This window comes from Brachycentrus maculatus, unplaced genomic scaffold (genome assembly GCF_059751285.1).
Source record: "Brachycentrus maculatus isolate JH-2025_06_01 unplaced genomic scaffold, ASM5975128v1 h1tg000452l, whole genome shotgun sequence".
Lineage (NCBI taxonomy): Eukaryota > Metazoa > Arthropoda > Insecta > Trichoptera > Brachycentridae > Brachycentrus > Brachycentrus maculatus.
In genome coordinates, this window is record NW_028281199.1 from 1149871 (window position 1) to 1164867 (window position 14997).

General features: G+C 36.1%; 1 protein-coding gene and 1 non-coding gene across 2 annotated transcripts; one reads left to right on the forward strand and one right to left on the reverse strand.

Annotated features, from left to right (window-relative positions):
* The first annotated feature begins 1801 nt into the window (after positions 1-1801).
* On the forward strand, positions 1802-1868 carry LOC148302446 (small nucleolar RNA SNORD36). The gene has a single exon (XR_015838640.1). It is a non-coding gene; the product is annotated as a small nucleolar RNA SNORD36 (small nucleolar RNA).
* An 8146-nt stretch (positions 1869-10014) lies between these two features.
* On the reverse strand, positions 10015-13254 carry LOC148302447 (small ribosomal subunit protein RACK1-like). The gene is made up of 4 exons (XM_088271594.1): positions 13079-13254; positions 12559-12767; positions 11123-11329; positions 10015-10496 (listed from the first exon to the last, which is right to left on the reverse strand). The coding sequence occupies exons 1-4, from the start codon at positions 13185-13187 to the stop codon at positions 10068-10070; spliced, it is 954 nt and encodes a 317-aa protein (XP_088127720.1). The 5' UTR covers positions 13188-13254; the 3' UTR covers positions 10015-10067.
* Positions 13255-14997: the final 1743 nt, after the last annotated feature.

Below are 14997 nucleotides of genomic sequence, written 5' to 3' on the forward strand. Positions count from 1 at the left end.
ATTAATTCCTTTAAACACTTTAAATCATTCGAACAAAAATGTGACTAAATAATAGGAAAACTTTTGCTAATCTTAAGAACCTTTCCATTATGAAGTAATTCCTTTAAACACTTTAAATCATTCGAACAAAAATGTGACAAAATAATAGGAAAACTTTTGCTTAAGAACCTTTCCATTATGAATTAATTCCTTTAAACACTTTAAATCATTCGAACAAAAATGTGACAAAATAATAGGAAAACTTTTGCTTATCTTAAGAACCTTTCCATTATGAAGTAATTCCTTTAAACACTTTAAATCATTCGAACAAAAATGTGACAAAATAATAGGATGCCTGCCCGAGCATTATCTTTTAAATTTTAATGTTCTAAATTGTGGTGATTTCACTAAAGATGCATTGACCGTGGCGGGTCTAGAAGAATCTTTAATGACTGGGAGTATTTGTCTAAAATCAAAAATAATTAAGAACCTTTCCATTATGAAGTAATTCCTTTAAACACTTTAAATCATTCGAACAAAAATGTGACAAAATAATAGGATGCCTGCCCGAGCATTATCTTTTAAATTTTAATGTTCTAAATTGTGGTGATTTCACTAAAGATGCATTGACCGTGGCGGGTCTAGAAGAATCTTTAATGACTGGGAGTATTTGTCTAAAATCAAAAATAATCGGTGGCATGCCTGATAAATTTACACAATTGAGATTGATGATTGAAATTGACATAAGAATTTTCGATTTTTTAAATATATAAAACATGATTGCGGTAAATAAGGGGAACTAATCCGAATAGAACTGCAAAAATCACTAAGATTGAACAGTCTCCAATAAAACTTCGGAATAAATCATGTTTTTGGTGGTGGATTTATTTGGTGGCAATCAAACTATAATGGTATCCAGTAACCCGCACCGTAATAATGCCACATACAATTCTCCATGAGAAACAATGTCATCCAGTAGGCAGATTCTCAAACTATGAAATGTTTGACCTTGGCTATTATTAGGTAAAGCGGAAAGTAAAGATTTTTTTTTTCAAATACAAAAAATGTATGTAACATTAATCAATAAAATAATTTCCATTGTTTTCGATGACCCTCTTCCAGAGATTAGGTAACTTTTCAATTCTCTGCTGGTTTTTCGTTAAAGAATGGCTAAATGCTTTTTGACACAGTCCAAACGCATTTGAAATCTTATTTTTAAACGAATGCTCCAAAGATCTGAATAGGTGTAGTCAGAGGGTGCTGCAAAATCTAAATCAAGCTCCCTGTTTTTTCCTGCGTGATCCGTGCCGCGTGTGGTCTGGCATTATCGTGCTGCAAAATCCCCCTTTGATTGTTCACCAAAACTGAAAGTTTTTTCAGCGGCTCCGCTTTTAATCTAACTAGTTGATCACAGTATACCTCTGCGTTAATTGTTTCACTAGGTTTTAATAACTAGTACCAATCTTATCCCACCAAACACAAAGTACTTTTTTTAGTCAATGCATTCTTTCTTATTATTGCATCTAAGTCCAATCTCGGCTTTTTGGTGAGTAGCAGTTCAACATTCTGATCTTTATTGTGGGTCCTCACTCTCTGTATTGAAGGTGCCGATTGTCCTGGTACTTTTGGTTTGAGGTTACACTATTTTGAAATGCAATATTCGATTGCTCGACTTCTTTTCGAGGAATTTGTTCTCAGGCACTCTCCTGGGAAGATGTGTTTCGATATTATAAATGCCTTGGGCAATTTGGAAGGATGGATGCTACTGAATTTTTTGCTGGTTGAACTCTCGATAAAAGCGCTGTTATTTTTTCCATTGAACCATTTATGATGGAAATATCTCTGAGATATCTGATGGTAAAAAATGAGCTTCACAAACCTGAAAATGCAGTAAGATAAACAGTTAGATGTTTGTCTCAGATTGGCGGCATTTTTATACTGAATATGATGCGTGAATATACGTTTCATCAAGAAACACGACAGGTCTACCGTCATTACGATTTTGATGTAAAATGTTTAAGTATATAATGTCATGTCGTTCCATGAGTACTTTTCTCTTGGACCCACATTTTTTAAATCGAAATCCGATTTGACGGATAATTTTCCAGTGTGGTACGACCGCCTCGGAAACTGATCTCATTCTTTAGTTCGGCTAAAAGCTTACCCTCCCTTCTGACTGTAAACATTTCATGTATTTTATTTTTAACTGCACACAAATCAAAATGATCCAATTCTTTCACTTTCTAAGACTTGAATGTAGCTAATATAATAATTAGCTCCACTCGATAGCATCCAAATCTCGCTTCCAGATCATCATTCTGGAACTTGCCTAGCGGGAGCTAATCTATTTTGTCCATAGAGAACATATATGGAATTATTAAATTAAAGGCATCTAACGTGGTAATTAGAGATTGGCATGTTTGCGCACTTGGAGAATCCCTAACAGGAATTGTGACCCTCCAATTCTTCAACCACCGAGACATGTTTTGCAAAGAGTTTATAGAATCTAAACTATCTTCTCTTACGGGTTCTCTATGTGGATCATTGAAACGATTTCCTTCTAATGCACTATATATGTACATTAAAAAATTTCCACCATCTACGAAATATATTAAGTGCCATCAGAGTCTAAAAATATTTCTCTCACCCCCCAATTGTTTTTTCATTAAAAACTTTCAATGCCAAATATACATTTTGTTTTTGAATGCTACTAGGATACAATACTTTGTATGATAACATGTGTACAATTTAATTTGTGACTTTTTCTCTGATTCGCAGACTAAATTCAAATGTTTTGAAATCAGCAATATCAGGAAATTTCATTACACATTTAACATCCTACTTAAAATCCAATTATTAGAAACACTTAATTATATGAACAGGATCAAAAATAAAAATATATTTTTCAACTATTATCTATCGGATGTGGTACACTGGGGAGTAATATTTGATTCGGTTTGAACGATCCAAACGTTTTCCTATTTATGGCATTATTATCAGATATTAAAGATATTATTTGGAAGCCAACATCTTCTACCTCCTTCATAACGTTTAATATCATGGATTTCAGCTGTTTGGCTGTAAAATAACAATTTTTTTTTTAAATTTTGTTGTTTTCCACATAAATTGAATGAACAAATAAAATGAGCAGTTTATTACTAAATGAAACAAGGTCACCGATGTCACCAAGTGAACAACACCAAAATAAAACAACAAAAAATCAAAAGCTGAATACTTGAAATTGCAACTTTTTGTTAACTGAGTTACAAAAAATTTGGATAATTCTGAAAAAGACAATACGTATCACATCACATTCCATATATGTATAATCCATAAAAATCAATTACTTTGTCTCTTCTAACTCTCGAACATAAGTTCTCTTACGTAACGATATTCCACTGATCTCTAGAGCTGATGTTATGTTAGAAACTAAATGGTGTAACAATAATTATACTCGCTAGGTCAGACCGAGAGTGTACCAGCGTACCGAGTATTTAATTATAAATCAACATATATCCTTTTTTTTTTTTTTTTTTATTTTTTGACTTGGCGTTTAATTTGTAGAACTCCATTTTAATTTATGTATTAATTTTAAATCAAACACAGATTTTTTGAGTCTACTAAGTTGTATTTTATTAACAAAAAACACATCAAAAATTATATTGTGACAATTGTTTCGCCTTGTTAGGGCATAATCAAACGAATGTGAAGATCAAATGGACTACGGTCCTTATGTAGCTATACAATTCTAAGTGACAGTTTTAACACGTGCAGCGATAATTTATGGGAGACAACAGTAGCTAATGGGGGATGTAGGTATGTACCCTTATATTTGTTTTCTTTTTATTGAAACAATTGTCACAATATAATTTTTTATGTGTTTTTTGTTAATAAAATACAACTTAGTAGACTCAAAAAATCTGTGTTTGATTTAAAATTAATACATAAACATATATCCTCGTTATATGTCACAATATTTAACAAAAATAATAAAAATTAAACACTTCTCTTAAGTTTGAAAAATACTGAAAGAAAGGTCAAATTAAAGTAAAACGGTTGTTAAGAATCTCACATAGTTATATTTAGAATGAATATTGCGGCATGGAGTCTATGATCATCTGCACGGGGTTGTTCACATACATTTCCAATCCTCGCATGTCGACAGGCTCCTTGCTCGATACCACCACTGTCTGCCTAGCTGATCTAACAGCCATGAGACACGCGGTGATTTGTGGTCTATAACCCATTTCCAGCATCCTATCGAGGCCATCCAATACCAAGAACGATATAGTTTGAACGGTTAGAAAGTTTTCTTGAATCGCTTGTAGGAGTCCACGGGGCGTGGCGATCACAATGTGCACCCCAACTTCACCAGGTGCCAGGGCTGTCTTGTCGACTCCCCCGTTTATGGACACTGCCTTCATTGCTTTATATTGTAACTTTTCACCTGTCTATTGATGCGGTGAAATGAAAGTACATTCATTACCAAAGTCGTAAAAATAAATATTAAATTTTTATATAAAAGTTTGAGAATTTTTTATTTTTTTTAAGCATCCTAATCAAACAAATTAAATTTTGAAATTAATTTCTATCAAATAATTAATATTATATAACATATGGTATATGGGCGAGAGTGTACAAACATTGACGCTGCAAATATCAAAGTATTCCCGCTGTATGGACGGAGATTTTTTAGGGTAGCGGCATACTTAATTTGTTCTATAATGAACATAATTCTCTGATCACTATCTGGGAAGTATAATTGCAACATAATTAGAACATCATTTAAATCAATGGCTTAGATGGTAATGTCATGGATAGAGGATTCAATCAAATTTATCATGTCACTTAAATCATCCAAGTTTTTTATTACACTCATATTTCTTGGATGACGACTTTTACTTACTAACTGAGTAGAGTAAGTAAGTAAAATATCCTCGCTGTATCGACGGTGTTGGTAACAATTCTTGATATTTTTCTAGTATGATTGCGCCTAAATTATTTGATAACTTTATTTGAGGTCTCTGCAGCCTCTTCGGAGAGCTACCCTATTGATAATAACGAATGATCAATCACCTCAGATCCATGAATCAAAACTTTGTGCACGGAAGGTGGTATAATGTACCACGGATAAGCCTGAACAAGTTTTTGAGCAGTTTCTTGAGCATACTCTCAAAAATTACCTGTATTAATTTGATAGCCTGACGACAGACACTGCAGCAGGTGACAGCATCTGTCGATAACTCTTATCGAATCCTGTAATTTCAGCCGAAACCGATGAATTTTGTAAAAAAATTACCAGTAGTATTTCCTCCACTACGCGGCATATCAACATTTAGACCCAATCGTTCCCTAAATTTATGCTGAATAATTGTTTTTCTTTGTAAAAGAACGGTTTTGTTTTCATCACCTCGAACCTGCCCCAATTTTAATTCGATTTTGTACAAATAAAATATTCAAATAATCGGATTCACGAATGAAGAGGAGATAAGTAGACACTAGCAAATTCAAATTTGCTAGTGTCTACTGGTTTAGATAAACACGTTTGTATATCGTTCATCTCATTACAAATGTAGGACTTACTGCAATGAATATCACGGAGAGCACTGCAAACCTTACTGCCAACCATACTTAATTGTAAAGATTGTTGTACTCGTATTTCGCGGTTATTAAAATAACAGGATGATGGTATCAAATGACTTACCTTATTTTTTAAATAAGATTCTTCTTGCACAGAGAGCTCCTTAGTTTCTTTAACAAATTGGAATTAGGTTGAAGGGATCATAACGGACTAGGAGTAACGATCCTGAGTATCCTGGAATTCAGCAAACTGGTAGATAATATGTCGACCGTCCGTGCAAAGAAACGCGTTAATATGTGTTTGGAGACTAAGAATCGTAATGATACTTAGATGGAATAATTATTTATGTTTTCAAGCGCTCTCGTCGACCAGTCGGAAAAGGTTAAGTTTAAAGCTGGACGTTTGCGCGTAAAGGTTTATGAATGGAGCATAGATTTTAATCACAAGCGAGACACAACACGTAAATTCTTCCAAGGACACTTCATAATGAAGGTTGTTCAGTTAATTGTTAATTTATTCTTCTCCGTCTTAATCCTCATTGCTGAGGGTTGTGACCCTTGCAGAAGCTATGACTCTTCTCCAGTTATCCCTTGACTGCGCTGCACGTAGCGCTCCAACCACTGAGGTGCCTGCTGCTGCCTTAATTTGATCTGTCCATCGTGTAGGGGATCTTCCTCTCCCTCTCTTTCCCTCCAGGCTACCGATCACAACTAGTCGTTCCAGGCTATCCTCTGCCACGCGCAACATGTCCAAAGAACTGGAGAATCCGTCGGGTACAGATATTGGCCAGAGACAAGCCATCCAAGCGTAGTTCCTGGCGAATGGACTCATTGGTGGTTAATTTATTAGTAGGATATATTATGTATTAGGTAGCATAACTTGCACTCACAACGATATCACGTCTAAGCGAGTGAATTGGTCCAACGGAGACTTTTAATGTTGATTCTCTTTAGAAATTCAGTATGTAATTATCATATTACTGTATATTGTTTTTATGTAAAAGTTTTATACACTCACGTCACTATCCCAGCGCGTGAATTACTTGATAACCATTGTTAGAGATCTGATTGATAGAATGGACACTTTTTATATTTATTGTCTTTATAAATTAAGTATAACTACCTTCTCTTCTAGTTCTCCATTGCCAAATGGACGTGGCCGTCAGAAATCCACATCGCATCGCTGGTGTTCTTCTAATTGGCAATTAATTATGTATTGGATTTCGCAGATACAAACATGTCTAGGGTCTCGGATAAAATCCACTTCTTTTTTTGACAGTTTGCATACTACTGAGCACAGGATCTGAATTGAGCAGAAGGTGGTCAAACTTTCCCTGGAAAATTTCCTTGCAAAATCTTGGCGGTTACATCTAAAATGTTTGTTGCAAGCCTCAACCGTTTCCCCGGAAAGGTATCCGATTGGTAATAATGCCTTTTCGATGATGACTGCATTGGATGCCTATTGGCGTCATAGGATGCCAATCATATAGGTTCACATAAACACGAGCAGTTTCTGAAGCATATTTTACAGGATCAACTTTGAACCCGCTTAAAATTGCTTCCAGTATGACTTTTAGTCTGTGAATTACCTTATAATTGATTAAAAAAGGGAGAACACATTATCACCCCCTTATTTAATTGTCAAATAATTATTTGTTACCGAATGGTAATCGACAAGATAAAAAGTGTGATCAGTTACTGTCAACAAAATATCCACAAAATACTATTTTTTTCTTTAGCGATTTCTATGAAATCATCATTAGTTTTTCAATTTTGTCTGGGAAACGCACCTATTCCCTACAAAATGGTATCTAATTGCTGATACTCGCTAACGCTAGATGGTATTAGTAGTATCGAATCTTCCTGCATGTCGCCTACTCAATAATTATTCACAATTGCGTTCAAATCTTTAGGATGTCAAAAACGGCTGAGGGTTAGCGTGCAGGTAGTAACATTTAGCCTTGTATCCCGAGCGACGGTCGTTTTAATTCCCGTAAGGTCAGTTGCCGGGACGAAACCCCCATTGTTCTACTTTTACCGTTATGTCCGTCGCCGGCCAAATCTATTGTCCGTTTTTACCGTCAGCCGGCCAAGACAACCCTTATTGGTGGCTACGTTGTCAGATTGACGAGAGCGTTTGCAACATGAATCTACAAGAATATATTCCATGATTATGGTGGCAGATTTTCATCAGCTACAAAATAGCAGAATATCAACGTAAAAAATATACTTTCAAAACATAAATAAAATAAAATTAATTTATTCATATTTATTAGGTCACTGTTTTTTTGCCATATTTTCGCTGTTAACATTAAATGAACTGTTAAATTTGGTGGATTAAATTTTAAACTACCCCTTGTTTTTAATACCTTTTCTGGTAGCCATTAAAGATATACCACAGTATCTATTCTGTATGTACGCGATTTTGGTTTTCTGTTTTTAAGATCACTGAACTTTCTTTCAACGGATGCATTAGCAAATGGCAAAACAAGTAATAAGCAGATGGCGGTTTTTAAATTTGGGAACATGTATTGTCCCGCACTGTTTTTATAGTGAAACATTTTACCCCAGTAACTTCCAAGATCATATCGTTTCATTATCATATGTGCCGTTCCTTCATCAGTTAGCCTTGAGCTTATTAGCTTTGAGGCACATTTTAAGTTTGCGTAGCAAATTTGAATTAATCATTGATTTTCTTCATCTTCGCTTTTAAAATCCCTGGGATCATAATTGAATTTTTTTTTTTTTAATTCTAAAATTATTGCACCTTTCAGATTCATTCAATTAAATTTCCCATGGTACTAAACTCACTATATAATCTAGCCAATAGGTGGATCCACAGAAGTCTCAGGTCGATAAAGTAACTTAAGTTATACATATTTATATATATATATATATATATATATATATATATATATATATATATATATATATATATATATATATATATATATATATATATATTTTTTTTTTATTGGACACTGTATCCTCACTAGGTATTTGGAGATACTTGTTCTGAGGTAGGCAGGGTATGCTTATTCTTTTTATAATACAGCTTTATATATTTTTAATGATAATTTAAAAGTGGTAAGACTGAATAATTATAAAATGAAAGCAAATAGAGTTTAACTAAAAGAAAAGTCAAATCTAAAGGAGTAATATTATAAAATTAGAAAATAGGATTATATAATTATAAAACACTGACACATAGATTAATCACACACAAACATTTATTTGCTGCTCCAGCTGGGATCTTCCAATTTTTAGGAGCCATTCTTTTGTGTGCATTTTGAATTTATTTCCAACTGAACATAATATTTCTTGTGGGAGCATATTATAAATTCGAGGGCCCATAAAATTTGAATGTCTTTGGGCAAACGAAGATCTCACACGAGGAATATTTATTTTGCCTTCAGTTTTTGATCTTGCGCTTTTAGTGTGGTTAATGACGTATGGCTTTTTGTTTTTGTGTAAGTCCTCTAAAATTGACTTAATGAAAATCAGAACTCAATGGTTTATTTATATTTTTGTAATGTGATTGATTCAATACACACGTCACGCTACAATTTTTTGATTATAGCTCGTCATACAAAAAAATCAAGGGAAGAATGAGAACTTGAATGGGTCATTCTGTATGTGTAATGTAAAGGTGGAGACTGACTGGAGCATTTCGTCGTAACGTGTTACGTTACGATGTGAGCACTCGTATAGTCAGTACAGCGAGCCGAGCACTCCATCCGTAGTTTCGGATGCTCGCCGCGAGCGATATTATGACGAACTGCTCCAGTCAGTCTCCACCTTAAGGAGTTGATACTTATTTATTTATATACATACATATTTGTTTTGTACTTGTATATTTTATTATACCAATAAATATATTTGATTTTTAATATTTTTTTATTATTTGACAAAAAATATTTTTAAAACCCTTAAATATAATCTTCCATTAGGGGTTCCAGTCCATGGGCATCAGCAACAATATCATGCTAAAATGTTCTAAATCAGTGGTAGTGAACTGCGTCATGACCCCCTCTCCCCCCCCACAAGCTTTTATAGTAGGCAGTGGGGTTTGATTGATTATCAATGATGAACAGAGTATGTTGTCCTGCGCATGACAAGAGTGAGTTATGACAGCAACCAAAGGCATTGAGTTTAGTTAGTTTCATAGTGCACAGGCCCCGGGCTTGAGGCCAGTACAATTCTCCTAACATTTACGAATGTATGCACCGATTGCAACGTAGACCTCCCTTTTCAGTGTGTATGTCTGTATTGATCTGTAACAAGATCAAGCTGTAAACACATTTCTAGTGACATCTTCCAAATTCCCTCTCAAACACAGCTTTAAAAAATTCTGATATGCAATCGACAATCCACTGATGCAGCAATGGCGCGTGTGAAATTAATTTAATCTGAAGAACTTTTCACAGGTGTTTTTTTTTGTAAATAAAAGAAATATTTCAGGAATAAATTTTATTTTATTACACATAAAGAATGTAAATGCCAAAGGTTTATCGAGCAGAGACAGACACCTGCCATACTCGGATGGTGTTGTCACTGTATCCCGCAAACAGGGTCTGGCCATCAGTGGACCACGCCAGCGAGAGGCACTGGATGGGCACAGCCTTGGAGGACTGGGAGACCAGGTCGGGGCGGAGCTCGTCCACCATCTCCTTGCTCTCCAGATCCCAGATCTTGATGGAGGGCCCGAAGGCGGCGCAGAGCCAGTAGCGGTTGGGGGAGAAGCAGAGCGCCTGGATGATGTCGTTGTGGTCCAGGGTGTGCAGGTGCTTGCCCTCGTTGAGGTCCCACAGCATGGCCTTGCAGTCCTTGCCACCGGAAGCGCACAGAGAGCCATCGGGAGACACGGTCACGGTGTTCAGGTAGCCCGTGTGCCCGATGTGGTTAATCTTCAACTTGCAATTTGTAAGGTTCCACACCTGTAACAATTTCAAAATTAACTCACGGAACATACAACACATGGCATCTGTACAAAATACAGAATTTTGCATAATTTTTGCAATCTTTTCTGGTTTATCGTGCCTAGTCTTATTTGCGCTTATTGCGGATGTTTTTCACAAGACACCGTAACATTTGACGTGATTGAATTTTGTTATTAACCTTTCCAGGAGTATGGTCGTATATATACGACCAAAACATGATTTAAGATGTGATTTATATCAAAACATGTTTAAAACACGAAATATGTCAAAATTGCCAATGTTGCGATAAATCATGTTTACTGGTGTAAATGTTTTTTTTTAAATTAAGAAAATGTGTTGCTTATAGCATCGACTATGATATAAATTATGGGTAAATTTTTTTTTTTTAAAAACTCACTCCTGGACAGGTTAAAACACCGCTTTTGTATTGAAAAAAAGTTTTTCTTCTAAATAAATACATGGTTTTGAAAAGAAGAATTGAAAGGTGAGGAGTTGAAAAAAGAATTCTAAAAAACAAATAAAATCCAATAAGCATTCTAAAAAAAAATTGAGTATGAGGCGTCCAGGCCTGAGCGCGTGATGATTTGAATGCTCGAGATCTAGGACAACTAGTGCGGACTCACCTTCACAGCCCTGTCCCAGCCGGCGGACACGATGATGGGGTTGGTGTGGTTGGGAGAGAAGCGCACGCAGGACACCCAGTCGCTGTGGCCCTCCTCCTGGATGGTGAACTTGCACTCGGCCAGAGTGTTCCACAACTTGATGGTCTTGTCCCGGGAGCCGGACACTATCTGACGGTTGTCAGCCGAGAACGCCACGGACAGGACATCCTGCACGGGAAATACTCATTAACACCCCGTCATTTATCAACACATTGACTGCCGCGGCAACTTTGAAAAATTCCATTCTAAGCCAATTTCACAAACAATAAATATATCCTTTTACTTGATTTTTTTATGATTATATTGTCTGTTCATGTAAGCCAGCATGGATTTTTTGTTCTCTTCCCATGCGCCATCTAAAATATTAGCACTGATATACTAGGAATTTTATCATAGCTGCATGAATATGGCAAGTAAATACAGAGCGAGATAACTCGTAGTCAGCGTCCTAGAAAAGAACGCAATCTATGAGTTACCTCGCAGTTGGCAGTCAACGTGTTAAGTCATACAAATACAACAAATTATTAATCACTCCTATTCTATTCAATACTTAAAATACTGTCGAAACCAGAATAAAATTTAAAATATAAAAAAGTATTGAAACATGCTTATGAATAAATTTTTGCTACAATTGTTCTGATTTAAACATTTACCTAAATTTGATTTAATGAAATTAGTATACGCTTATACGAAGTATACGAAATTAGTTTACGCTTATACGAAGTATACGAAATTAGTATAACAGAGCTCAATTCAAATAGTTAAACAGTGCTTTACTGCTTTCTAAAGAGACTATCAACCTGTTTAATCGCGCAATTACCTTCAAATCTTAACCTTTTTAATATTAAAATGTTTAAACCACACCAACACATTGAGTATTAAATGCTTTGACTGGCTGAAAATATTGAAAACTACATGTTTATTGGATAATATGTAGTATAGCGCTATTATTGTAAAATACAACCTTAAGGGTCACTGAAGTGAACCCAAAAAAACGCCATTTGTGGCGTAAGGTTATCTTGAATTAGTGACAAACAGGTGCATTGTGGGATCACAAATCAGACTGATTGCAGACATTTTTGTCTCACAATTGAAGCTGAAGCTAGTCTTTCTGCAAAAAACTAGATCAAAATATGCTGCATATTTTTTTTTGTGGAAATCGAGTCTAGCTACTAGATCACAGGTTCCTTAGTAATGTTAGTATTTGTCTTCTATTGGTCGCTACTTACAGATTGCCAGTAAGTTCCCCTCCCCCAAGGAGTCCAGCCCTAAACAACGCGTCCTCTTCTGCCCCGCATGGGCGACAAAACTATCACACTTCACTAATATAATTCAGACAAGATTTCTTCTGCCTCGGAAAGGCGCTAAGTTATTCCAGATTGAAAATTAGTCCCGACCTTGGTGTGGTCTTCGAAACGGCGAGCGGTTTTGCAAGCACCCAAATCCCACAGGCGAAGGGTCTTATCCCAGGAGCCCGACAAGGCGTAGTTTCCATCGCTGGAGAGGACCACGTCGGAGATGAAGTGAGAGTGACCGTATAGCCTCTTACTGGGCACTCCGTAGTTTATGTCGTTCCTCGTGAGCTTCCACACGATCAAGGTCTTGTCTGAAAAATTACGAATAATCAGAAAATAAAAAAAACTAATAAAACCGAATCGGTGTAGCTTTCTCCCATAAAATTCAGTCCCATATCCGCTAACCGCTCACAGCCGTCACGTGGTTAAGTTTAATTATCATCATTACGAAAATTGGTAAATACATCGTACTTACAGTAAATATATGTATCATTAAAATGATAAATACATTGGACACATGTTTTGATTGGATGTAATGCTTAAATAAGGTCCCCGCATAGAGGATTGGATGGATGAAAAATGTGTCAAGTGGCAAGTCAAAACAGTTTTTGAAAGTACGTACCGCGAGAAGCTGACAGGATCATATCCGGATATTTGGGGTTTGTGGCGATTTGCGTAACCCAACCATTGTGGCCGGTTAGCTTACCACGCAATTGCAATGTTTCTGACATTATTATCAACAAATCTTCCCGCAAACGGTTGCACGTCTAGCGGCGACCACGGCAACCGGAGAAAAAGAACGGAAACGGCACTCTTAACCAGAGACAAACTACGTAACTTACCATAAAAACTCGTCGACCGTACTTGTATTTACCTACTTCTTCTTTTTTTTTGATATTTACCTACGATTTAATAAAAATGCAGTACCTACCTACCAGAGTTTGCATAAGTTGGATCTAGATAACAAACCCAAACTCAGGTATTTTATTGTATATGTCCATGAAGCCCTAATGGCGTTACAGTATACAATACGTCCTAATTTTTACGATCCACATTTGAGCGATGCATTTGTATAATAGTTGGAGCTGAAGAGAGGTGGAGGACTACTTCATAAAATGTATCGAAGACAAAAAGAGGGGATGGTCCCAACCATCAAACAATAAAGATAACGACACAGAATAAGAATGAGGGTCGATCCGTCAGAGGAAACTCTCGAATATGTGAAGAAAAAAAATAGAAAAATTATACGTCGCCTTAATTTTTTAGTGGCTTAGTTTATTATTTATTGTGTACAATAAAATTTGTGTATAAAGAAGCTACGAATTTTTAAGCCCATTGAAGTTAATCTAAACCAGTCGGAATAAAAAATAGAATAATCTGTATTCAAAAACCAAAAAAATGCCGTAATCTGAGTAAAATAAAATTGGTTGCGGTTTTATGGATTTTCCATTAAAAGGACCAGAATAGTCAATTTGTTCACATTGCAAATTCAAATATGTCCATGGAACCCAAACCTGGCGGTTTGCTGGTACTGACACTGATGCATGGAAGCGAAATATAGAACGGCCAAAGGAAGGATGAAAGCAGATTGAACAATGTTGAAATGCACTCCCTAAAGGTGAGGACTGACCGGAGCATTTCGTCGTAACATCGCCCGCGGCGAGCGCTCCGACTATGGATGGAGCGTTCGGCTCGCTGTACTGACTATACGAATGCTCGCATCATAACGTATTACGTTACGACGAAATGGCTTTAGTCAGTTCCCATCATAAGACGAATTTGTGGAAAATCATTCTGTAATAAAATCAAAAATGAAGATACAAAAAAATAATGTAAAGGTGGGGACTGACCAGAACATTTCGTCGTAACGTCACTCGCGGCGAGCGTTCCGACTATGGATGGAGAGCTCGGCTCACTGTACTGACTATATGAATGCTCGCATCGTAACGTGTTACGTTACGACCAAATGGCTCCAGTCAGTCCCACCATAAGGCTGAACAAGAGATAATTGAAAAGATTAAGAAGAGTTCTTTAAGATAGAATGGACATGTGGAAAGAGATAGGATAAAAAAATATATGTGGCGAATGTGAGTGATAGAACAGAACAAGGATGGCTGAAAAAGACTTGGCACGATCACATCAATCAGAACCTAAAATCTGGTGGTGTCAAAAGTCTACGTTATCGGAGGGCATGTATGACTAGATGTATGGATGAGAAGGAAACGAGGAGTGCATATCAGGACAAAGGAGTGTGGTGCTGCATCCTCTCAGCCTACCCCTGCGGAGAAAAGGTGTTATGGTAGTAGAAGTAGTCGCATTATATATTATAGAAAGTAAAGGGTTTTTACTAGGTCAAAATTTGTATTAATGTTTTTTTAAGTTTTAAGTAACTTACCTACCGTTCGTACAGCATAAGAGTCCTGTTATAAGGGAGATAAAAATTATCAAAAGAAATGCTCCAGTTTTAATACCTACTTATTTTTTAGATTGGGAAATCAATTTGTGCATTTTTCAAGAGCAAGTAAATATGTACCATATGTC

Bases quoted from the DNA above. Each gene is read 5' to 3' on its own strand.
- LOC148302447 (XM_088271594.1), bottom strand. From the start codon at position 13,187: ATGTCAGAAACATTGCAATTGCGTGGTAAGCTAACCGGCCACAATGGT. The intron at 12,768-13,078 runs GTACGTACTTTC...GTAATTTTTCAG, and splicing joins GATCCTGTCAGCTTCTCGCG to ACAAGACCTTGATCGTGTGG. The intron at 10,497-11,122 runs GTGAGTCCGCAC...AAATTGTTACAG, and splicing joins GCTGGGACAGGGCTGTGAAG to GTGTGGAACCTTACAAATTG.